The sequence below is a fragment of the Pagrus major genome, chromosome 20 (genome assembly GCF_040436345.1).
Source record: "Pagrus major chromosome 20, Pma_NU_1.0".
Taxonomy (NCBI): domain Eukaryota; kingdom Metazoa; phylum Chordata; class Actinopteri; order Spariformes; family Sparidae; genus Pagrus; species Pagrus major.
Window position 1 is genome coordinate 7,559,538 of NC_133234.1, and position 24,761 is coordinate 7,584,298.

Here is a 24,761-nt window from a genome sequence, read left to right on the forward strand (position 1 = left end):
ACCCCTGCCATCCATTCTCTGAGTAGACCCCCAGAAATGCTTATGTGTGTCTATGTGACAGCCATAAAACCCTAAAAGAGGGAAGGGTCACTGAAAATCCAACATAAACACACATTTTTTCTGAGTGTGCTCATTTATTGTATGACCTTTCCCAATCTACAGGGAACAATGGGTCACTGGATGGTTTGATGAGTATGATAATTATGTGAATCATGTGCTTTGGTCTTCACAGTCACCAGATAATGTTAGCTTTGCAGCACCTTCAAACATTTACAGTAATTAGGGAATATCTTTAAGAAGAATAAAGTTAATCCTTTCAGTAGAGCACCACAGATTTAGAGAATCGATTCCAAGAAACAGCTGTTCCAGCATCTCACTCAAACCCTTTACACTGTCTTTTTCCATTAATTTCTCACCCACCTGTATTGCGGTCGTTATGAGCTGGAGTTGTTAAAAACCCAAAGGTCTGTCAAGGATTCAACAATAGCCAAACACTCCAAAAAGACACATAAGCTAAACACCTTATTCGTCAGAGCTTTTTCAAATAGTCTAAATAAACTTCATTAGAAAAGTACTAGTGTCTATGGCAAACAGTGATGACAGGTTGAGATAATTCCTGAGAATGTAGCTAAGTGTGAGTCTTCAATTCTGTCATAGCAGGAATGTTAGGTGTTTTGTATTGTCACCCGTGTATGTCTTTTCATGCTTTTTTCACTCCCCAGAGAAAACTCAGACTAGTTTTGGGAAAAAAGAGTGTGTACTTGCCTGTGAATGTGTCTGAGTCTCGACGCAATTGTGTGCATGTGTGTGTGTGTGTTCGTGTGCGCGCAGCAGTCTTATCCAATTCCTGCTTAATGTTCTATGCTCTTTTAAGCGAGTCTGACGATACTGCTGCTGACAGCCCATTGTCACAGCAGCCACTCATTTCCATCGCACTTCCCTTTAATCTCCTCTCCTCATCCGTCTGCACACTGCTTTCACTGAGCCTGCCATTACTGTGCCTCCCCTCTCCCAGCTCCCGCTCCTTTTTTTTCTTACTGCATAGCTATAACATTTTAGGTTAATTTTACTCCTCTTTTCATCAGTTTTTGGCTGAGATGTTCCTTTAACGCACATCAAAGTCTTCTCTCATCTTTCTTTATGCTGTTGCTTTTCATCCTCCCATGATCAGGGACCGCAAGGCGTCATTTCAAAATGTGCAATAATCTACTAGATCAAGAAAACTAGAAATTACTTGACTAAAACAGTGATTTTATCCTGTGCAATACTGCAACATCTCAAGAAATATAGTCACTCATCACTTATGTTTAGAGGCACTCCAAAAAAATTATTTGTATTGCAAAAATATTCCACAGTGTGTGTTTCTGCTTTGGCCCTGATGGAAAAAATGAACTTTTCATAACTTTGCATTATGTAATTTCTCATCATCAGGCATATATTACAAATAGCCTTTATTCATTTGTTCCCCCATTTATATTAAATCAAATATACTCATTTGAGTATATTAAATTTGCTGCTAAGTCCATTTGCTATTTTTGCTAACTCAAAACGGCCTCCATGTTTACCTCATTCCACAGCACTCATTCAATCAGTACAAGAGTCATACTCACCACTCGGTTGCTCTGAGTGTCTCTTTGTCACAGAAATCTGTTCTCAGTTACAAATACATTCCCATTGCTTCTACATTTGCTGTTCATTTGTTCAGTGCTAAGTTACCATACCTGCAAACTCTAGAGTAGTGAAGAAATTTACATGATCTAAAACCAAAATCAGGTAGTGAGGTCCAGGGTTATTCTGCCCCGTAAAAATTTGAGTGATTTTAACACACAAATCAAGCCTTTTTGAGGTTTACAAATATACATAAAGGAGGTCTAACAACAGTGAAAGGACTCATTACACAGATTGGCCAATATCAACGTAATATATTTTAGCCTGTATAATTGAATTATACTGTTAATTATGCATTAATGTGTTCATTACTTTAATATTGCTGTGGGTAAAGGTGGAGCTCATTTTAATTGATTTATATATATTACACCACATACTGCTGGGTAGCTGGGTAGAATTTCCCCTGTGGACTGCTACACCCTTAGTTTTCAGCATTAACGCTGACATGGGGCAAATAAACTGTGTTCGTCAAGTAAAAAATAAATATGTTGTCTAATGTGACCTTATCCGAAATTAAACTGTTTAGGCTACTCTACTGCTGGAGCAGAGCTTATCCAGCTGAGCTGCATGTGTGAGTCTGTCTCACTACCAAGTGCTAAAAAGGACTGCTGAGAAAAATATGACATACTGGGGCACTATAGAAGACAATGTTAAGTCTGGAATAGACAAAATCGTAGACAACATAATATTACTAATATTTAATATTACTCATAAGTTTAATAACGTTTAAGTTTCCTATTTGTGTCCACTAGCTGTCCATGATACAAACGAAGGCTGTGTTCCTGACTTGTCAACCAATCAGAGCTGTGGCAGCTCTGATTGAACAAGCATCTAAACATTACATGCGTAACAATACATGTTAATTTTCCGCTTCCAAAATAAAAGTATACCTAAAGTTTTGATTGACACAAGTCTTCAAACCTTGGTAGAATATTCAACTTGACAACCCCTCTGTCCCTGCACTCTCTCTGCTACTAGGGGATAGAGATGTATGGCAAGTTAACAAAGGGGATGCATTTTGGTCATTGTGCTAACAAGGGGATGGCATGTCCCTTCACCCCCCCTTACACTGCCTACTGAGTATATTAGGATTTGCAGGCAGTAATTACAGTTATTTACAACAAGTTTTATACAATTATGTCAGTGGTTATTCGTCCTCAACTGGATCAGTAAAGTTAAGTCAGGAAAGTAATCTTTGAAAGAAAACAATAGAATACTTAAGCTTAACAGGACAAAATCTTCAAAATGGTCTATTTCCTTCAATTTCTTTAATTTCTCCTATTTCTGAATATACTGTATTTCCAGTAATATTATGATATCCCTGCTTCTCTCTTATTCTGCTTAGACCCACTCCTAGCAGTCACTGTCAAAGAATGCTCCATCCATCACACTAACAGGGATCAACCCTAATGGTAGGAAGAGAAGACTGCCATCAATCTCCTGTTCAGTTTGATAGACCGTTGCCAAACTTCTGTCATGGCTCTCTCTCCGCAAGTATCACGGAGCATTTGGAGGCTCTTTGAAGATCAGTACATTATCATGCCGCGGCTGTTCATGTTGTTCAAGAGGAAGAGTGGTGTACTAACACCACCAGTATGAGGGCTTCACCTAGGTGTCAAAAAATAAGTGCACTTATCGTACCCTGGGAAAAACACTCACTAAATGGCAGTTTTTTTAAACCCCACATAATGTAAATTACTCTTCAATTTTAAAGCTGAACCTCTTTCATCAGCCTGAATCACAAAATTGGGTTATCACAGAAAGGAGCCACGAAGAGGAAAGGAGCAAAGTCCTCAGTGTTTGTAGCTGATGTTAAATTACATGATTGATGGGTGAAGAAGCACTTCAAAGAAGCCAAACAGGCACCTTTTACAGTGATTTAGGGCTGCAAAATTACACAGCTGAAAAGTTTCCATTACACTCTAACTCAGAAAAAAATAAAAGGATGGTCAGTATTACTTTAAAAAAAAAAATCTTATTAGCAATGAAATGAGCATGAATAACATTTTCCCTAATAGGAAAATACACAAGTAGAGAAAAGTTTAGACACTAGAAACGCAAACATGAAAATAAGCCTTTGTAAATCACTCATGATGGACTATTTTTAGTTTAAGATTAACATTCAGTGTGAGGCCTTGCACTAATTCTGAGGCGCTTGATATATACAGTCGCGGTCAAAAGTTTACACACACACTTGTAAAGAAAGAAACACACATTAGCCTTTCCATCACTTTGGTAAAGGTTAATCTTTGTCTCATCAGTCCGTAAAACTTTGTCCCAGAACTTTTGAGCTCGTCTCTGTAGTTTTTGGCAAATCTTATTGCCAACGAGTGGTTTGTATCTTCTGGTGCAGCCTCTGTACTTTTGTTCCCGAAGTCTTCTGCGAATGGTGGATTGTGATACCTTCGCTCCTGCCCTCTGGAGGTTGTTGGTGATGTCACAGACAGTTGTTTTAGGGTTTTTCTTTACAGGTCTCACAATGTTTCTGTCATCAACTGCTGATGTTTTCCTTTGTCTACCGGTTCGACATCTGTTGCTGAGTACACCAGTAGCTTCTTTCTTCTTTAGGACATTTCAAATGGTTGTACTGGCGATGGCCAATGTTTGTGCAATGGCTCTTGATTTTTCATCTTCTCTCAGATTCAAAATTGCTTGCTTTTCTCCCATAGACAGCTCTCTGGTCTTCATATTGTACACCTTCTTAACTATAAATGCAGTCTGCAAAGGCAAAACCCAAAGCTGAAATTGAGAGTAGACATCCAAGTCTGTTCCATCGGAACACCCAACTGCACACCCAAGACCCAATTTTCTGGCTGATGACTTTAGGTTTTCCCGAAGAATTTGGAGATAATCCTTCTTCTTCATTATTAAATTTACTTTCTTTAGAGCATCAGATCCACTGACAGCAAAACAGCCCCACAGTATAATACTACCAGCACCATGTTTGACAGTAGGTATGGTGTTCTTGGGGTTAAAGGCCTCATCTTCTCTTCTCCAAACATATTGCTGGTCATTGTAGCTTAACAACTCAATTTTTGTTTCATCTGAGCACAGAACTTTCCTCCAGAAGGTTTTTCCTTTGTCCATGTGATCAGCAGCAAACTTCAGTTAAGCTTTGAGGTGCCTTGTCTGGAGTGAGGGCTTCTTTCTTGCATGGCAGCTTCTTAGCCCATGGTGATTCAAAACACACTTCACTGTGGACACTGTCACCTGTCTTCCAGCAGCTTCTAATTCATTGAAGAATGGCTTTTTAATAGTTTTTGGTTGACTCTTGACCATCCTGACCAATTTTCTCTGAGCAGCAGGTGATAGTTTGCATTTTCTTCCTGATTGTGGCAGTGACACAACTGTGCCATGCACTGCTTTGAAATGGCCCCAAGTGACTTGTTTAAATCAGTAATGTGCTCTTTCAGATCAATGCTGAGCTCTTTAGACTTTTCCATTGTAGTGTTTGTGGCTGAGTCTAATGGGTGTATCAAACAAGCCCTGTTGAAATGGGCCCAGAAAAGTCATCAGCTGTTATCAATCAGTATCACTCAGAGGACGTTAAGAGGCCATGCTACAAAGACAATTTGATTCACACAACTCTCTATAATCACCAAAATTGATTGTTCAAATTACTATATGTATATTTTTGAGCCAGCAGATTTGGTCACATTTTCAGAAGACCCATAATAAATTCAGATTTGAATCAAACTTTATAAAAGATAAATGGCAGACAACCATACAGGACAGCACAGAGTAGTTTGAAATCAAAGTCTTAAACTGACCTATAGGTACAACTCTATCAAGTTTAAATGTATGTTGTAAAATGTTCAAACCGATGGAGCACTGAAACTGAAAGCAGTTTTCCCAAATTTAGTGTTTAGCCAGGGAACTTCGAGCATTTTACGATAACTAGAGTGTGTTGAATAGTGACTCTGTGACCAGTTTAATAAAGAGCTGATATATGGTGGCATGTTGCCCTTCAAGGCTTTAAAAAGAAACAGACACCAATGGCTGTCACGTCTTACTGTTAAAGGTGCCCATCCAACTTTTTCATATAGAATACAATGATGAGTGGAATAACAGTCACCAGTAATGAATCTGAGTTTTTTTTTGTCATGACAAACATGTTAAAAAATTGTCTGCTAAAAACATTTCCAGCGTCATGCTTATAAATGAAACGCCTGGGCTAGTAAGAAACATCCAGTGGTTTCACACTTCCCACCCCGCCTGTAACTCCCACACCTTCGCCACCTCCACATGCAATGTGAATGTGATATGACATGTTTTGTAAAATTGTCAATATGATACGACATGTACAAATGTGAAAGTATTAGTGGTTTGCAGAAACCTGAACTGCCAACATTTTATCCTGGCGACTGGGCTGTGCACTGAGAATCATGGCTGGATTCACTTCCATGTTGTATGCAGATATTGCCTTTGCTCAAGAAAACTACCTGTGTGAGGAAAAGATAAGGCACTGTTTAGCATTACAGTGATCCCAATACTATTTGAAAGAGATCATTTGATTGTGCCTTTATTCAAATATAGACTCGTACGTGTTTTAAATTTAGTCCTTTTAGGTTAAAATATAGACTGTCCCTGGGGTGTATTCATACACCTCACACAACATAGTGATTACTTGTCATGTACTTAAAATATTTCATCTCCCAGCTTCCTTTCCCTCAGCTTGAATGCAGATGAAATTCCTTGATATCTTAATCGTGAACTTAGTAAGTGCAAATCAGTAACAGTTATACAGAGCAACCTTCATGAAAAGGCTGGAAAATAAAAAAAAAACACACTGAGAATGCATGGCCTACAGTTTTTTGTGCTGTTATTCCCTTGAATGAACCACCTCATGTCAGTATAAATTATTTTATTCTCTGGGCTCTACAGCTTATTGTGCAATATAATAACACCTTGAAAGTAAACAGGGATTTACGATAGACACTTGACTTAATAACTTTAATGTTCATCTTTGTGCTGATGTCCAAAACAGAGAAGTAGAAAATAAAGTAGGGCTAGGGACTTAGGTATCAAAATAATAGAACATTTTTTACTCAATCATCACTTGTGACCCACTGGATGTGTGTGGCGGTGTCTGTATCGGCAGAGACCCTGCCCTCTGCCTGTATTTTCTTATGTTCTTGGTACTTTGCTGTGTTCTGGACCTTTTTCTGGTTTCTTGCCAACCCAAAGCATCTGTATTTGACGACCTGGGAATGAGACTGAACAATCATCTGTCTTTTTCCAGAATCCTCCAATGTACCTTTAAAAGGGCAGTATGCCTTCAAACACCACATACAGGTATGTGGCTTGCAAACTGAAAACTTGCATATATACTGCATGCAGATGCCTCCATGGATTATCTACAAACACAAGCACATACACACACATACACACTTTATATGTACACAAGGTGGCCCAAGGTTTTTCTGGGTTCCTAAACTATTTGGTTTGGGACCCTTTCTAGAAACGTAGTCAATTTGTGAATTACTCAATATTTCACAAAAACAATAAAGATAAGAGAATACAAATACAAATTTGTAAAGCAGAATAGTTTCCTACCCCATTAATCATCCTACACCTCCTTACATTCATCTTATAATTAGGAGGAGTCAGACCTCTCAAATGGGAGCCAATGGACTAAACTCATGAACTTAAAAGCATTATGTAGTAGTTAAAACTATCCCGCTACAACAGTCAATGCTAACAATATAAAAAGGTCATATAAGATAATATATTAGTCACAAAGGCCTTTTTTCTAACATACTTTTACTTTTGATATCTCAGGTGCATTTTGCTGATATTACTTCTGTACTTTTACTTAAGCTCACCTAAAAATGAAAATTCAGTCAATAGCTACTTAGCCCCATGCTAATGGATAGTTGTGTCAAGTTTCTAGGTCCACAAAACATTTCTGGAGCTTCACAGCAAAACAGCGTTGCAGCCTTCTCCTTAACAACTGAAGTAGAAGGGGACTTAAACCCCCCAAAACATAAACTGGCTCCATACAGCTCATCCTGCATGATCTAAGTCTCCATAAGCCCCAAGAGCCCACATAGATTTGAAAAGACATTATTTTCACCCTCGACATGCACTCAAGCTCATGCACCTACTTCCGACAGGGTGCCTGCTGATGCTTTTGACTTAGCAGGCTTATAAATGGCGTAAACAACGTCTTTTCAAATCAAATCGGGATCTCCGGGCTTCCAGATACTTGGACTGCGCCGGATGAGCTGTATGGAGCAATTTTATGTTTGTTCCGTTTGTTTTTTTAAGGCCCCATCTACTTCATTTGTTTATTCTTCGCGACTAACTGAGTTATGTGTTCTGTGTGTTCTGGTTTTCTGGTTTGGAGTTGAGACTGTGGGAGGTCTTTTCATTAAGAGCCTCAGAGGAGATCTCTGTGGGTGTGAGCACCACCTACAACTGTGTTGTTCTGTGTGTATGAGTCCATTTGTGTCTGATGTCTGTATGCAAGTGTGTTTCTACAGGAGCACATTTTGCATGCATAACAGTTATGAGAACTAAGGTGTGTGTAGTGACCAGTAAACAGTTTTACTCATTACTGAAGTGGCCTCTTACATTAAATTTCATATTTAGCAGAGTATTCTCTGTAACACAGCCACCATTTACTCCCATCCTACACACTACATGTGTCCTTAATTATCCACACTCCCTCAGGCAAACAATCTCTCCACGGTATTAAAACGATGTTGCCGTTACTGATTAGAACTAATGGAAATCAAGTGCGTCAAACCATGTGTAACCTGCAAAATCATTTAGACAAGAAAGACTGCTTTTTCTCATTAATTTGATATGAGAAAATCGTTAATTGTCCATAGCTCAATGTTCTGCTCGTGATACATTCTAAACTTACACATTGATCCAACCATGGATGAATGTAGTGGAGTAAATGCTGGTAAGTCAAAAGTATGATGTCTAATGTAAGTGTTTCTGATGTTAGATGCCTGATCGAATACACAGCAAAAACAACATGGTGTTAACCTTTGCTGCACATTTTCTCTCCAACATTTTCTCTCTGCGTCAGTGCAGCTGTTATTCTATATTCATTGAGTGATCTGCACATATGGTAATAAGCACTGAAACATGCTGATATGAGGCATCCCTCTTCGAAGTGAAAACATTTTGTGTTTTGCACTTTGTATCTAAGGATTGTAATTTATGTTTAAAAGTATGAATTTTGCAAGTCAGTTTACATCTTTGGATTAAGAGTCTTGCACAATGAACATGTTAAGAAACCTGAGCAATAAGACATATTAAAGGTATAATATGTAAGAATTAAAATGCCTAAAAATGACAAAACCTTTGTTTTATATTGTGTTGAGCTGTGTATTATATCACAAATCAACAAGTTTAAGGTAATGGTTTCATTTGGTCGCCCACTGCTATTTCCAAGAAAATAAAGTTGGTGAACTAGACTAAATTTAACATGAAAAAAACTCTAAAATGTTACCTTGGCTACAAATTTTTTACTTGAGTCACATCAGATATCAGCAGTGGTGGTTGTTCAAGGGTGTGCTCACCACCAGCAAAGCGAGTTTGACTGCAGGATCATTTGTGTTTATTTGTGTAACTCGTGTGAGTGTTTATTTGCCCGAAATAACCTGATTACTTTACGCTTTAAGCTAGCGAGCAACAGCACTAATTGACCATGTGAGTGTCTGTGTGTTTAAATTCAGGTCATCCTCTCATTTAATTCAGCATTTACCAGAAACTCCGGTTTGCTCTCTTCTTCCTCCGCTCTACTCCCTGAAATGTTCCTTAATGTATTAAAGTACATGTACTCTCCAGCTCCAGTTGGCCGTCAACATTACACTATTTAAATACCCGACAATGGAGGTCACCTCCATGGATCGCTGCTGCAGTCAGGCCGATAAACAGGTCTTTAGCGGTAAATCCACTTTGTAATAGTAAAAAAGTCATCTCTGAGCTCACCTCCCGTCGGATCAGAGCAATAGTCGTTGACTCTAGGTGTTTATTTCTCCAGAGGGTCTACCTCTGCACCCCAGTCCCTCCTCCAGTGCTGGCTGGTATCTAGCTGACTCTGAACAGCTGCAGCAGCTCCCTACACAACACTCTGCAGATATTTTTTGTTTTGTTTTGATAAATTAGATCCATAGTGGCAAATTACACATTGTGCATTTAACATGCATCTTACAATTCTCGACAGAGACGAAACAACACGGGTAAGGTAATATTTCGAAGCTTGGCATGGGAAACACGTTTAGGGAATGTAAATCAAGTAAAGGTTATTTGTGTTCCCAATTTTGTAAACACTGTCTAGGTCGGCGTTGTAGTCCTACATCAGCAACAGCACCCATGCCAGCCCAAGTTCTCAAATATAATGAGAAAAATGTTCCCAATACACCTTTAATCTACATGAAAGACACAGTATTGGTGTTGACTGAGATGGTGGGTTTGCTGTCAGCCCCATAGAAATGTCAAAATTGACTGTTAATTGCTTCACTACATTTTTACATGAATTGATTCATCTTTATTTACTGTTCAGTTTGGAGCTGTTGTTTCATCACTGACAGAACAAAGCTCCATATATTGAGCTCTGCTCTTCCCTGGGTGTCGTCTTTGATGTTTGATTGACATGTCATTAGTCTAATTAGATCATTAGATTTGACAGAATGGCAACCTGCTGGCCTCTGTGTAGTGTTCAATAATGCAAGGTGTACTCCAGGAGGAACCTGTCTATTTAACTGGATTTTTCTCTATAAATATTCAAATTGTTTATTCCAAGGGAGGAAGAAGACTTTATTTACATTCAATGAGCCTTTGGGTCCGGACTCAATACAAAACACCCAGGGCTGGTAAACAAGATTTAATGCAGGATGTGGCACAGTAACTCTATTGTTGGCCCTCCATGGAGCTCACCAGCAGGTGAGTTTTTTTTAAATTAACTGTGAATAGACACTGTTTTTGTTATCTACACATATTTTTCTGTTAAGGTTCCAGAAACAATAACAGCTTGGCAGCATCACTAAGTTATCATGTGCCTCTCCTGCTCTCTGCCACACACGCAAGCTCACACTCTGTGGGAAACCTTCTTTACCTTTATTGCTGTACATTATTGCTTGCATTGTTGGCAAATAGGACAGCTAACCTCACTGCACAGCTAACAAAGTGAACTTTGAATGGCAGCTACATTTAGCAGCTGTTACTGATTACTTAAGCAACAAAGCTGCTAGTATCTGCCCATCAGGAAACTCCATAAATCACCTCTGTACTGTAACTGGCCTTCATCAATGTTTTCAGAGGCTGCATATGGTGCAGGTCAGGAGGTGTTCATTGGGAGGTTGCAGGCTAGCAGCAGTTAGCAGTTACTTTAGCAATAATTAAAGCTATCAGTCCAGAGTTGAGGCAGACTAGCCTGAGGACATCATGGGAAAAAAAACAAAACATTGGGAATATTTTCTCCATAACATTTTATCCAGTTTCACCCAAAACACTGAATAGGGTTATAAAGTTGGGTTAAAGTTTTAGGGCTGTGTTTCTGTAGTGATCTATGAGGCCTGGGTCCGAGAGACACTCTGTCCTTTTAAAAAATTAAGAAAGTGTTTAACCTATACTGGTGTATCGTTGAAATATGCAGCAAAAAATAAATAAATAAATAAATAAATAAATAAAACATAACACAGGGGAATAGTTATCAAGACATTCTTCATAAAGACAACTCCTAACCTTTTAGTGTTATTAGAGGGAAAGTCAGATGATGACCAAACTCATAAGGATTCATCTTCTGAGGACCATGAATGTCTGTATCAAATTTTATGTCACTCCATCCAGTCCACATTGAGATATTTCAGTGTCCACCAAAATGGTGGACTGACGGACCAACGGTCACACCAAAATCCTGAGTCAGTGTGGCTAAAAATGCAAATTAGCATTAGCATCACATGGATACCATTGCAGAGGTTTCGCAAATTTCCTGTTGCTCCATTTTGCAAAATGAGCTCTTTGCTACTCTAGCATGGCTGTCAGGGTTGAGGCTTCTGTTCTTTCCTCCATTGGCTGCCCCTCTGCCTGTTTTAGGGCAGCCACAAGCTTGGTATTCATCACGTTGTGCTGCCAGATGACTGCTAAAATTCTGCTACTACTCACGATCAACAACCTAGTTGCGGCCTTTTATGGAAAGCTTATGTTTCCAAGGTCACACCTGATGTTGTTTATACAGATATTCAGGATAAGATAATCATGTGCAAACCGCCACCTCTGTCAGTCTGGAACTCAGTGGTAACTCTTATAATTGTGCGAGGTGACTTTCACCCTCTGAACAGCAGTGAAAAGAGCAGGAGTGCATTTCATGAATTTCCATTCAACTTCAGCAGCGAAACAATATCGATGACATATAACAAATTCCCCTGTCAGCTGCTGTGTCTTAGTCTGACCTGGGATGTTGTGGATGGTGATGGCGAGGATCAGGAGGAGAATTCGTCGCCAGCTGCTTCTTGCCTGTGCAACCTCTTCCTGTTGTTTACTTCCTGTTTCCTGTCCATCTGAGCTGCCCGAATGAGGTCCTCTCCTCCTCTGGTACGCATCTCCATTCTCTATTTTAGATGCATGAAAGAAGAGAATAATGTTGAAAACAAAATTATGCTTTTCACACAGAGATTCTGCAATATTGCTGCAACGGAGGCTCCTTTGTTTGTTCATATTGAACCAAGCAGCTCCGGCATAAAGCTGCTCCAGTGTGTAATTTCATACAGCATGCCGGCATTGCGGAACCAAAAGAGGCGTGACGGTACACATCCCCCGGTTTCCACCTGTTAATCTAAACATGTTTCCGCCGATTGTTTATAATCATATGCTGTTATAATGTGTTGTGATTGAGGTCCTGACCCACCATGCATCATGGAAAGTTACAAAGTGTGTTTTTTGCTCTAAATTACATAATTACATAATCTCCATCAGTTAATAGCAGACCCTGTCTGGCTCTCACTCGTGAGGAGGGATGCTGTTTTCCAGGGGGATGTTCACAGACCTCTAACGTAGTTAGTAACTAAGTAACTAAAACAACACAATAGTGGGAGGCGAGAAAGACACGGTGAGTTAAAGTCAACTGCAGGAGCTGTTACTACTTTTTGCTACTTTTTGAAACAGATAATTCACCAATCACGCCCACAGGTGTGCAGATGTGTGAAAGTAGGCTACTTCTCTCACAGTCTGCCTTTATATATGCCTCATAAAACTATTTCCACCACTTCTCACGTGCACCATCCAGTGCAACATTGTAAATGCCTTTGAAATGAGGCTGTCTAAAAGACTGTGCCAGTATCCCCATTTCATTGCAACAAAATAGCAAAAACATGCAGAAGAAGAAGATAGGAGGCTATAACAGCAGGCTTTCTGCTCTGCCTTTGAGGGTGGCCATTCAGAACAGGCACCACTTTTGCCTTTAGACGAAGTTGGACAACACGCCACACAAACTACTGTACTTGCTTTATATTTGATCTGAGGTAGTGTGAGATCAAATGTGTCAAGAGGTGCATCCAATAAAGCTTTACAAAGGCACTAAAAACTCCAAATATCAGGCTAATTAAGGTCTTTGAAGCCTGAAGCCACAAGATATTTGAATCCAAAAATGAACACAACAGAGAAGGTTTATTACAGATTAAATCAGATGCCTCTGTTGGCTGCCCCTTGTCTGATGAAGACGTCTGACGTCATATCTATATTAAAAGCCAGAGGGACACAGAGCAACAATTCTCACCTAAAACAAAAAGATGGCCCAAGTTTGTCCCAATTCCAGTCCAAATATTAACTCTGTTAATACCATGAAAAACAAAGTTAATGGCCTGACACAATCTAATTAGCACAAACTCTGCTATGGGTTACACAGATATTACATTTGCCTAACATAAAGTAATATACACCGGGAAGAGGTGGGCCCTTTTCATGCCATTGGGAATGTCAATCAAACAAAGCCTAAAATATGTCAGTTAAACATTTGCAAAACTAAATACAGCAGAAAAAAATATTTCAAGCATAATCATGTGCAGCTATTTAGGAGGTGCAAATCAATAGCTGGAAAGGCCTAAAAGCAATATTTTGAATTGAATCAACACATTTACATTGCAGTATGACAGGTTATCAAATCTTTGTTAGAGGTTTTTGTTCAATAAGTGTGTCACTTTTAAATGATAGGTCTGCATTTTGCAGTTAACATACTAAAACACTTGAGATAAAGTTCATTATGTTTTTCCACTTTTCACCAATTTATTTTATTTTATTTTGAGAAATGGTTATAGACTCAGCATTAATTATAACCACAATTGACACATTTAAGCAATTATAAATCGCCTTATCACATTTGCATTCAAACCGACAACAACAGATTTTATGACCACTTGGGGGCAGCAGAGACCAGCTGTAATCACAACACTAACGTAACAGTTGCCACATCCAGCAGCTACAAAGACACATTCATTTTCTGTGTTTCTGGTCACTCTCCATTCACCTCTGTCTTTCGTCTTCTCTAACTCCTGACACAAATATCGTGCCTTGTAAACAATACAGTAAAAAGAAATAGTAGGGGCGCCCGTTAGCTCAGTTGGTAGAGCAGGCGTCTGATGCATAGAGGCCTTGTCCTCGCTGCAGCGGCCCAAGGTTTGAGTCCGACCTGTGGCCCTTGGCTGCGTGTCATCTCCCCCCCATCCCATTTCCTGTCACATTTGCTGTCCTATCAATAAAGCCATAAAAAAATATACAAAAGAAGAAAGCAATAGAAGGGGTTGCATATTACTGAAACAATGTGCTGAAAGACCCTATAAAACTCTAGGGAACTGCTATGTAAACATTTAATAAGGTCCAACCCATAGAGCAACAAGTTCTGACTGGTTGAGCTCTGAAACTACATGATTCCTATGTGTTCTTGTGCACTGCTGAATGATGATGATGAAAACTATTATGACCCCAAACAGAAATCTTGTTTCCTGTCTCTGTGTTGTCAAATTTAATGATCTTTTTGGTATTTTCGTCTTTTCACTTTGAGATTGTTAGAGTGTAATTTAAATGCAAATTTAATCAATGTTTAAATTGTGTTTTAAACGTACCCTTTTCTTAATTGACCATAATTAAACATTGATTAATAATTCCTGTGGCTGCAGACTCTGTGATCTTTACCCCGTACCTCCCTGCAACCTGTTCACCCTAATCATGTTCTGCTTCCATCTCTCTCTCTCCCTCCAGTCCTTCCGTCTATTTGTCTCTCACATACATTCTCAAACACAAGCAATTGACCTCTATCAATGCATTCCATGTGTCCCATTTTGCCATGTTAGTGGCTGTAAATTGGAATTATCCAGCATGCAAAGGTCAAATAATCTGGACAATTGCTCGGGGTGCTCTGGTTACACCCTCAGTCAGTGGATGTTTTCAAAGGCCAAAAACCCTGAATCCATTTCTGTCTAATTGAACTTTACAAACCATTTAACCATAACAAAAGGCTGTGTGTACTTACACTACTACAGCTTGTGCTACAAGTGCAATCTCTGTTTCCCCATCTACACCCACAAGCCACCAACGCAATTTACAACACTTTAATCACGCAGAGTAGACACAGAACTGTATGATACTGAGAAAAACATGTTGCACATATTCAAGATGACACAATTTCATTAACACTGGCATTTCCAACACAAAAGAGCTGTAGAGCAATTAATACTGCCTGTACGAAGCCTGTAATATTCCATTTTTGATTAGACTGGCAGAGAAGAACTGATTCAAGTTACAGGTAATTTACATGTTTTCATTTTTCATGTGATCCAGTGAGGCTGAATTGTGCTGAAAATACCTAGCTAGAGCCTCAGAAACGATGACTGTAGTCTTCAATTATCGCCCCATCTGACACAATCTCATTAAAAAGTGAACACATTACTGTATCTTTCTCAAAGGTTAAAATTGCCTGACCTTCCATCTCCTGTTCTTTGTACTATTTATATTGAAATCAGGATTGGCAATAAGCATGGGTGGAAAGTCAGTTCATCAAAATTATAATTTTAATTTCTTAATAATTCAATGTGTAGCTAAAATGTTCAACAAGAAGTTGAAGTGAAACTGGTACTCTGCATTTAACCCATCCCAAGGGTACTGACTAGAGAATCAACCTAGTTGTGCATGTTTTGATGGTGGGGGAAACTGGAGTACCCAGAGGAAACGCATGCAAGCATATCTTGTTTTTCTCTGTTACTCACTAATATTCAAATACAATAATTACATTCAAAAGTGACATGACATAAACGTAGGGTATCTGACAAATCATTTTCATTTCACCCTGATTAATCACCCACTGGACAATCACCCAACAAGACAATGGATTGTGAAAATTTGGTTGGACCTCGGGTAATATTTCAAGGTAAAACACATATTTCATAACCCATTAGCTTCTGTCAGACAACAGCTAACATTAGAATTCAACCACATCCTAGCTAACATTAATGTTTGATAGTGTTCAACGATATGATAGGAAATTCATGATTTAGTTCCAAAATATCAACACACATCTTGGACATATTTCATTAAACATGGAAGTGCACTGGATGTAATCAAACAGTAATGTTAATTAGGAAGTGGTTGAATGCTCATGTCAGCTACAGTAATGGGTTACCAAATATATTTTTTTCAGCTTGAAATATGGTCGGATGTCCTCTGGATTGTGTTTTAAAAGGAGGTGGTGAAATGATGACCATTTGTAGGATTGCCTATGTTTATAAGACTTGCAACCTGGAACACAGCAGCCTAACATTATTCCAGCTTTGAGCTTTGCACCCTGAGCATCACGTCAGAGGAAAATGACAGCCATGTGACTATGGTATATTCTACTACAGAGAGTGAGTAGAAAAAAGGAATAATATAGAGCCTCAGATGAGTGAAAGATGCAGATGCAAGATGCAACTTCTCTGTCTGTTGTGCAGAGAAGTTCAGTTTTATGACACAGCAGTCTCAAGACTACAGTTCTAGCCACAACATATAGAATATTACTCCAGTAAAATGAAAATAAGCTCACTACAATTTATAAGGAATCTCTTGGAAGCTGCCATGAAGGAAATTGGACCATGCGACTGCTCAAACTGCAGACAGCTGAACAATAATTTCTGACTTAAGAGAAAACCATCCACTGCTCCAGCAGTATAGCCCAATTGGCCCAAGTTCTTCCAAAAACATAGGACAAAACATAATATGACCTTTCTCAGTACGCATTCTTATGTTATTCACATTTTATGTAAAATGTTACCACCAAAGTCCAGATCAAAACAGTTAAAGGGGTAACCTGTCACATTGTGCTGTGTCTCTTATCCATTGTATGCTTGGATAGAATTCAGCCTTTACAACCTGAAAAAGGATAAGCAAAAATAGAAAATTGATGCATAGATGAAATAACACCCAAGGACAGAGGTGGGAGAATGTTACCAACTCACTGAAGACGTACGAAAAACTTTGTGGAGAATGTAACAAGTAAAACTGCAAGTGATTATTTTTTTTATTCACTCTCCAAAGAGAACACTGTTCTCCACAAGGACACATATACTGACTTGACATTCCCGGGCTTGAGATTTAGCCAATCAAAATAGCTGAGCTATAGTGGAATGCTTGCCAGCTGTAAATATCTTGGTCAACAAGCCACCCACATGAGTAGGATTCTGCAGTTGTCTGCTGTCACACAACAATGGCAGCGCCCATGATGAGGGGTAGGGTGTTTGTAGACAACAGTATTTGTATTGGGCTATTAAATAGAATACTTAAATACAATTCGTAGTATAGTGACTTAATATAAAATGTATCATGGCATCTGTTAGCTCATATGTAGCTTTCCTGGTGAGACATTGTTTTGTTATGGTCAGCCAAGTTTTTTGTTAATTTTTTTAGGCATTTTGCACCTGGGACACTTGGCAGGTCCAAGATGGAAATTTCACCTTAGAAATTCCAACCTCCAACTCTGACTGGAGTGCAGCATAAGAGTGTACGTCTCTGAGACTTCACTGAGGCACTGCAGTGATAAGATATATGCTTATAATGACAGTCCTAACATATTGATACTGAGCAGGTGAAATGTCTTCCATGTTCACTCTCTAACTTAAGCATGTCAGCATGCTAAAATTTGCTAGTAAGCATCAAACACAGCTGATAGAAATGTCATTAGTTTTGCAGGTAGTTAATCATAAACGGATCAAGTATTGCACTACTTTTCATTTTGATCTGATCATGGCACTGGATGAAGGATTGAGGAATCACTAAAGTTATTTGGTGTGTGTCGGATTTCATGAAAACCCATTCAATAGTTGTTGAAGGAAAAGTCAGAGATTCACTAGAGTTATTAGGATGAATTCTCTGGGGACCTTGAATGTCTGTACAGAGTATAATGGCAATCCAACATATATACTATATATAAATATATATATACTGTAGCTGATATATTTCAGTCTGGAACAAATTGTTGGACTAAGCGACCGACTGATTATGACTGAAGAGGCATACCACCAACATAGCTTAAAAGGCATCCTTGAAAAACTTCAGCTCAACAACATCTACATTGAAAGCAATGTTTCAAAAACATTTCACTGAATAACAGAAACTTTGCCTTCCCTATCAAAAGGTACAGCCACAGGGATTTCAGATATGTCACTTCAAGGAAAGAATGTAGTGCAATCTCTTAGAAACTTAGTTGATGTTTGTGTGTATGTGTGTATGTGTGTATGTGCGTGTGTGTGTCTGTGTGTGTGTGTGTGTGTGTGTACGTATGTCCATATGTAAATGTATGACCCTGACATACTGAATTGCCTCCTAATGGCAGTGGCGCAAGTTTAGAAAACCTTCAGCACATAGTCAAGGCAAGCAGACAAATGGTGGTCCACAACACAATGGCAGATTTGGTGGAACAGGAAAAAATTAAAAGGCATCCTGGAGCTGCACTGAAGGCCAATCAAGATAATGAGACACTATAGGAGCCACACACCTGACAAGACAATCTGTCAGGTTGACACCGACGCCAGGAGGACTGTCATTATGGTGCTTATGAACTGACTCTTACAGGATTCTAATATCAGTGGCTTGCATTAAGAAAAGTCAATATTGTATTAATTCGCAGCCTGTTCTTTCTCACTCTTATACAGTTTTACGAATATGTCACTCAAAGAGGAGGAAATTGGCATTTGTTGGGGACTATGATGGTGTACATTGTGATGTCACCCAGTGCTAAGGTGTGGCCCATTTATGTGTTATCAATAGTTTTGGGACAACAATCGAAGCCTGTTCTCATTCCATGCGTTAAATACAGCAGCCTGTTGAGTTGCCCTACGCTTCTAAGCCCGATGCTGTACTCGGATGTGCCCCTCTAGTGCAATAGTATAAAGAGCAAAAAAAAGTCTGGGTCAGAAGGTGATGGGGGTAGTTGGGTAGGTCATATGCAGTATTTTACCCCAGGGGACCAGGGTTTGCATCCCATGCATGACCAAGGGTCATCATTGAACTGCTTTTAAGTTTTGTTGCATAAGTACCTTAACTTGCTTAAATTAAATAAGTTACAAAAGTGAAGTGACTGGACATTAATTTAAAACAAAGCAGGACTTTTCCTAAACCTAAGTAGATTTGGTACCAACACCTAACGAAACCGTGACCTTGACTACAGTAATAACAGTCTGAAAGTCATAATACCTGCATGTCACTGAAACGGTTGTCAGCAAGCTCTATTTTGACAGTCATAACTTGATGGCAGAGCCCTTTTCACATGCAATACTGACACTCGTGTCATAGTTTGAAGATTAAGACCACTGACAAGTTGGGAGTGAGAACATGTTGACAAGGGTGATTGAAAAATAAGATATATTAGGGTTTGACTACGAAGGCTATAGGCTGTTGGTAGAATCTGTTCATTGTTATGTTTGCTCTTGTAATTGACAATGAAAAATTATATTTTACCAGATGTTTTCCTTTAAGTTCAGCCATTATATATCTCAGGCTTTCTAGTGCCTTATTTCTGTGGGAGTGGGAAACTAAAAAATGTTTAATTTTTTTTACTGAAAACTTGCTGTACATCTTCTCTCAGCTGTAAGACACTGCCAGTTTTCTTTCATTCTTTTTAAAACTGGCCTCGTGAACCTCCCTAGTTTCTGTAGTAGCTTTGAACACCATCTGTCTGAAGTCTTTGAATTAGTTTTTTCCTTTCAGGTTATTAAAGTCTTTGATGGCCCTGTAGCTTGTAAGAGTATAGGGATATTTTCTTGGCCTTGGGACAATACAGTATACGATCACAAGTGCTTACTTCAAGCACTGCAGTTTCTGAGTGTACTGTTGTATTTCAAAGAAAAAAGCATTTCTGATTAATGAATGGGTGTTGTTGCAGGTCCAGGCTCTCTTAAAGCGTCTTTCAACTTAGCGTAGAGAGATGGCTATTTGCTGTAAGGTAGATGGTTTTAGATCACACAGCACATGAGAGATCCATCTGTTGATGGCTGACTACCTGTACTATTACCGCTTTAATATACTGTAATAATATATTGTTTGTATGTATACAGATTGAGTGCAAAGTTGAGTGGGATAAGATTGGTGGACTGAAAGCTGGTCGCTGTCCACATCAGTCTGGAGAAAAAGGTTATTTTTCAGCCCTTTATGAAGTGCTAGTTGTGTATGGTGTGGTTAGGTTAGTATGTTGGCTCATTATTGTTTAACTTCACAAGGTTGGTCTGCTTGTGAAGGTTAGTAAGCGCAGTATACACAGCACGCATTTTGTTTTCTTGCCTTGGTCAGTAAGTCTTTGAATGACCACTTTCTTGAGGGCTTGGTCTCAGCAGCTTGTTTCCTATGTTGATGCCAACACTGGTGCTTTTGAATGTGTTTTCTAGCAAGGTTCTAGATAAAAACCAGCCGAGAGCTGGTTCACTGAGTAAGAGTCTACAGGAGGCTGACACTCCTTTGTAGAAATTAATTTTGGTCTTTGGTTTGCATCTAAGTATTTCTTTTGCAATTCAAGTTTCACTTGTAAAGATTTATTAGAAGCGTACAACTGTTGAGCTTGATTTCTTGGAAGGACAGCGGACATTCTGCTCTGTCTAAAACATTGTTACAGAAACTGAGCCCACAGTCTTCACCACTGAAATTGTGGCAAAGACTGTGGGCTCAGTTTCTGTAACAATGTTTAAGATTGCACACTACAATGAAAACCTTTTTCGGCCTGTGAATACAGTTTGTTTGATTAATAGCTGAGCATCCTCATTTAATTGTAGAGCGTGTTACTTGAGGTGAGAGTTTGTGATCAATATTTCCCTTCTGTCCAAGTTAGGAGATTTAGAAAGGATAAAAGGACATAAACATTACCTTGGTAATACAATGGCAAGATCACACATAAGATCGAAAACCTGAAAACTAAAAATATACATTTGTGTTGTAATCAGTGTTGAAGTTGGAAAAACAACAAATATGGAACGTATGCAGGGACCCCCGGTTTGAAAGCAGTGACTGGACAAGAGTACAGTTATAACCACAACATGTAAAATATTACTGTATAATAATACAAGCTCACTTGAGTTACTAACAGATCTACTGACAGCAGCCATTAGTGAAATCAGACTGTGGAACTGCCAGCCCAAAATCTCTGACCTTCCAGAAATGCATCCGATTATCAGAGAGCCAAAATATTGACTGGTCAAGTGACTAATCAGGCACTTGACCCCTCCTTCACACTTCCTTCTGCGCGGTGATACAGAGTAGTTCAGTCGAAAGAAAATAGTTCTTACATGAAACTGCTGACAACAAAGTCTGTTTAATATCTTGGATAACCAGGTCATAATTTCTGGAAAGGGACACTGCTTATGTTTTTTAAATATATCTTTTGGCACTCTGAGCACCGCAAGCTGAGAGTCATCTAGTTTCATTATTTTAAAGACAAGGCAGACATCTCTACGGCCAATAATTCCAAAACCCGGCAACTCACACCATAACAATCTAGATGAATACAAAGCACTACAGGTAGGAAAAAATATGCTTTTTTGATTTTGAGGTGAACTGTACCTTTACAAAGCTGTGTGCCTTACACTGCCTTACAGACTTACTGTAGAATGAAGGTGGGAGGTACAGACTACATTTTATACACACACACACACATACACACACATCTCATTAGAGCGTATTTTCCAGTCTCCTCCAAACACCTGGCAGAATAGCCTGTTACTTGGGTTGAGAGGTGGGTAGAAACACTTCATTGTGATGATCAGCATTCTGCAGAGGAAGTCACCTGCTTGGAAAACCCACAAAAAGTGACAGTCTAAATCTCCAGAGAATATTATATAACTTTCTAGTTATAACAATTTCCTTGCAGGTCGGTACATTTATAAATATGCAGTCTTTGTTTTCACAAGAAATTAATGGCAATGTGTAACCAACATCTACCTCCATCTTCACTCTCTGTACCCATTTCTCTGTCTCTTCTACCCACACACTCTCTTTCACACACTTGCTGGCTCAGTTTACCTCTGTCTCTCATCTCTACCCCTACAGCATGGCAATCAAATTCCGTGTCCTCCCCTCAACTCCGTCCCCTCTGTCTGTCCTTGCTGATTGTGATTTCTACCTCCAGGCCCCCCAAGTAACACTCCTTCATCCCTCTGCGTGGCACTGGCCCTCTGACCCTAAATCATTCTTCTTTTCACTTCACTGCTCCACAGTAATCACGCTCCTCCTCCTCCTTCTCCTGCTCATCTTCATCTGTGTCACGGTTAACCTACACAGCTCTTTCCTCGCTCTTGGCAGCTCTGCCTATGCCAACATCAGCAATGTGAATAGTGAGTGTCACATTTATATTTTTTATGCTGTTTTATCTTATAATTCAAGGCACGGTCATACTTTCAATGACAGCAATTAATTTAGTTATAGATACGATAAATAGAGTCTTACTACATATACATATATATACACACACACACACACACACACACACACATACATTTATATATACAGTCATGGAAAAAATTATTAGACCACCCTTGTTTTCTTCAATTTCTTGTTCATTTTAATGCCTGGTTCAACTAAAGGTACATTTGTTTGGACAAATATAATGATAACAACAAAAATAGCTCGTAAGAGTTTAATTTAAGAGCTGATATCTAGCCATTTTCCATGGTTTTCTTGATAGTAACCAAAATCACTTAAGTTCTTACATCAATAGCTATGGCACTGTACTGCCAAAAACACTGCTTTTAAGCATTCCATGTTTTCTTTTCTGTTTGCTTTAAACACATGATACACACAGGAGTTAGTACTTGATTGCGTAACCATTGTTTTTGATGACTGAAGCCATGCGTCTTGGCATGCTCTCCACCAGCTTCTGACATTGTTCTGCTGTCACAGCAGCCCATTCCTGTTGCACAAATTCAAACAAATTTGCTTTGTTTTTGGGCTTGTGGTTCTCCATTTTGAGTTTGATGATTTTCCATAGGTTTTCAACTGGATTCAGATCTGGTGATTGAGCAGGCCAAGGCATGGTGCGAATGTTGTGGTTCTCCATCCAGGCTTTAACTGACCTTGCTGTGTGGCAAGGGGCATTGTCTTGTTGGAAAATCCAGTCATTCGAGGCAGGAAAGAGTTTTCCAGCTGATGGAAGAAGACTGTTTTCAAGAGTAGCCCTGTACATGACCTGGTTCATTCGCCCTTCACACAATTGCATTTGCCCTGTTCCACTCATACTGAAACAACCCCAGATCATCACTGATCCACCCCCATGTTTTACTGTAGGGGCAAGACAGTCTGGTTTGTAGGCTTCTCCAGGCCTCCTCCTAACCAGTAAGTTAGCTGGAGTGGGCATCAACTCAAAATTGGATTCATCACTGAAGAGAACCTTAGCCCAATCATCAACAGTCCAATCCTTGTGATCCCTAGCAAAGAGTAACCGGGCCTTCCTGTGCCTTTCGTTGATGAAGGGCTTCTTCCGTGCTCTGTGTGACTTCAGACCAGCTTCAACAAGTCGGTTTCGAACTGTCCTTGCCGAACAAGTCACATTTCTCGACAGTGCCCACTCATTTTTAGGGTCCCTGGAGGTCTGACGACGATTCCTGACACAGGAACGGACGAGTGCACGGTCATCTCGTGGGGTAGAGAGACGTTTCCTGCCGCAGCCAGGTAGCAATTTGGTAGTGCCGTGTTCGGCTTGTTTTTTCTTGTTGTAATGAACAGCTGTCTTGGAGATCTTTAGTTTTTTTGCTACCTGTCTCTCACTCATGCCAATTTCCAGCAGTGCCAAGATGGCTGCCTTTGTGGCTTCACATAATTCTTTTGTTTTAGGCATTATGTGAGAGCTGACAACTTCTGAGTTGTGCTATGGCTTGAATGTCAGCAGGAAACCACTCTAAGCCTTTGCATGTGCAGTGCTGCTTATGACATGAAATGGCCTCTTATATACCCTGGGAATACAATTAAGCTTAAGAATGTCAAATAGGACATAAAGTATTATGTGATCAGCTGCATTTTTTGTCGTGTTCATTGTATTATACCTTTAGTGGTACCAGGTATTAAAATGAACAAGAAATTGAAGAAAACAAGGGTGGTCTAATAATTTTTTCCATGACTGTATATATATATATATATATATATATATATATATATATATATATATATATATATATATATATATATATATATATACATACACACACACACACACACACACACACACACACACACACACACACACACACACACACATATATATACATATATATATATATAAAAATATATCCTGTATATATAAGCATTCCATCTGTATAATAATTGCATTGATTTTATCGCCCCTTCCTTTCTTTTGTTGCATATTAATATATTTATTATACACATATATAATTAGTGATGATAAACAGTTACAAGTTTCTAATGGATACTTTTATAATTGCTTATAATTTCCTAATAAAGATTGAAAGGAACAGTGAGAGATTTTGGGAAAAAAACATTAGCTTTCCTGAAAATAGTTAGATGATAAGATTGAAACAACTTTCACGTCTATCAATTTAACATGAAGCTAAGGCAGGAAATGGGTAGCTTAACTTAGCATAAGGATAACATAAAGCACACTACTCCCCTGTAAAAGCACA

General features: G+C 39.1%; 1 protein-coding gene across 1 annotated transcript in view; it reads right to left on the bottom strand.

Annotated features, from left to right (window-relative positions):
* LOC141015123 (zinc transporter ZIP11-like) overlaps nucleotides 1-24,761 on the bottom strand; it is a 150,978-nt gene that overhangs the window by 14,460 nt on the left and 111,757 nt on the right. The window contains exon 6 of the mRNA XM_073489049.1: nucleotides 12,081-12,239. Within this exon, the coding sequence (XP_073345150.1) occupies nucleotides 12,081-12,239 (159 nt within the window). The remainder of the gene's footprint in view (nucleotides 1-12,080; nucleotides 12,240-24,761) is intronic.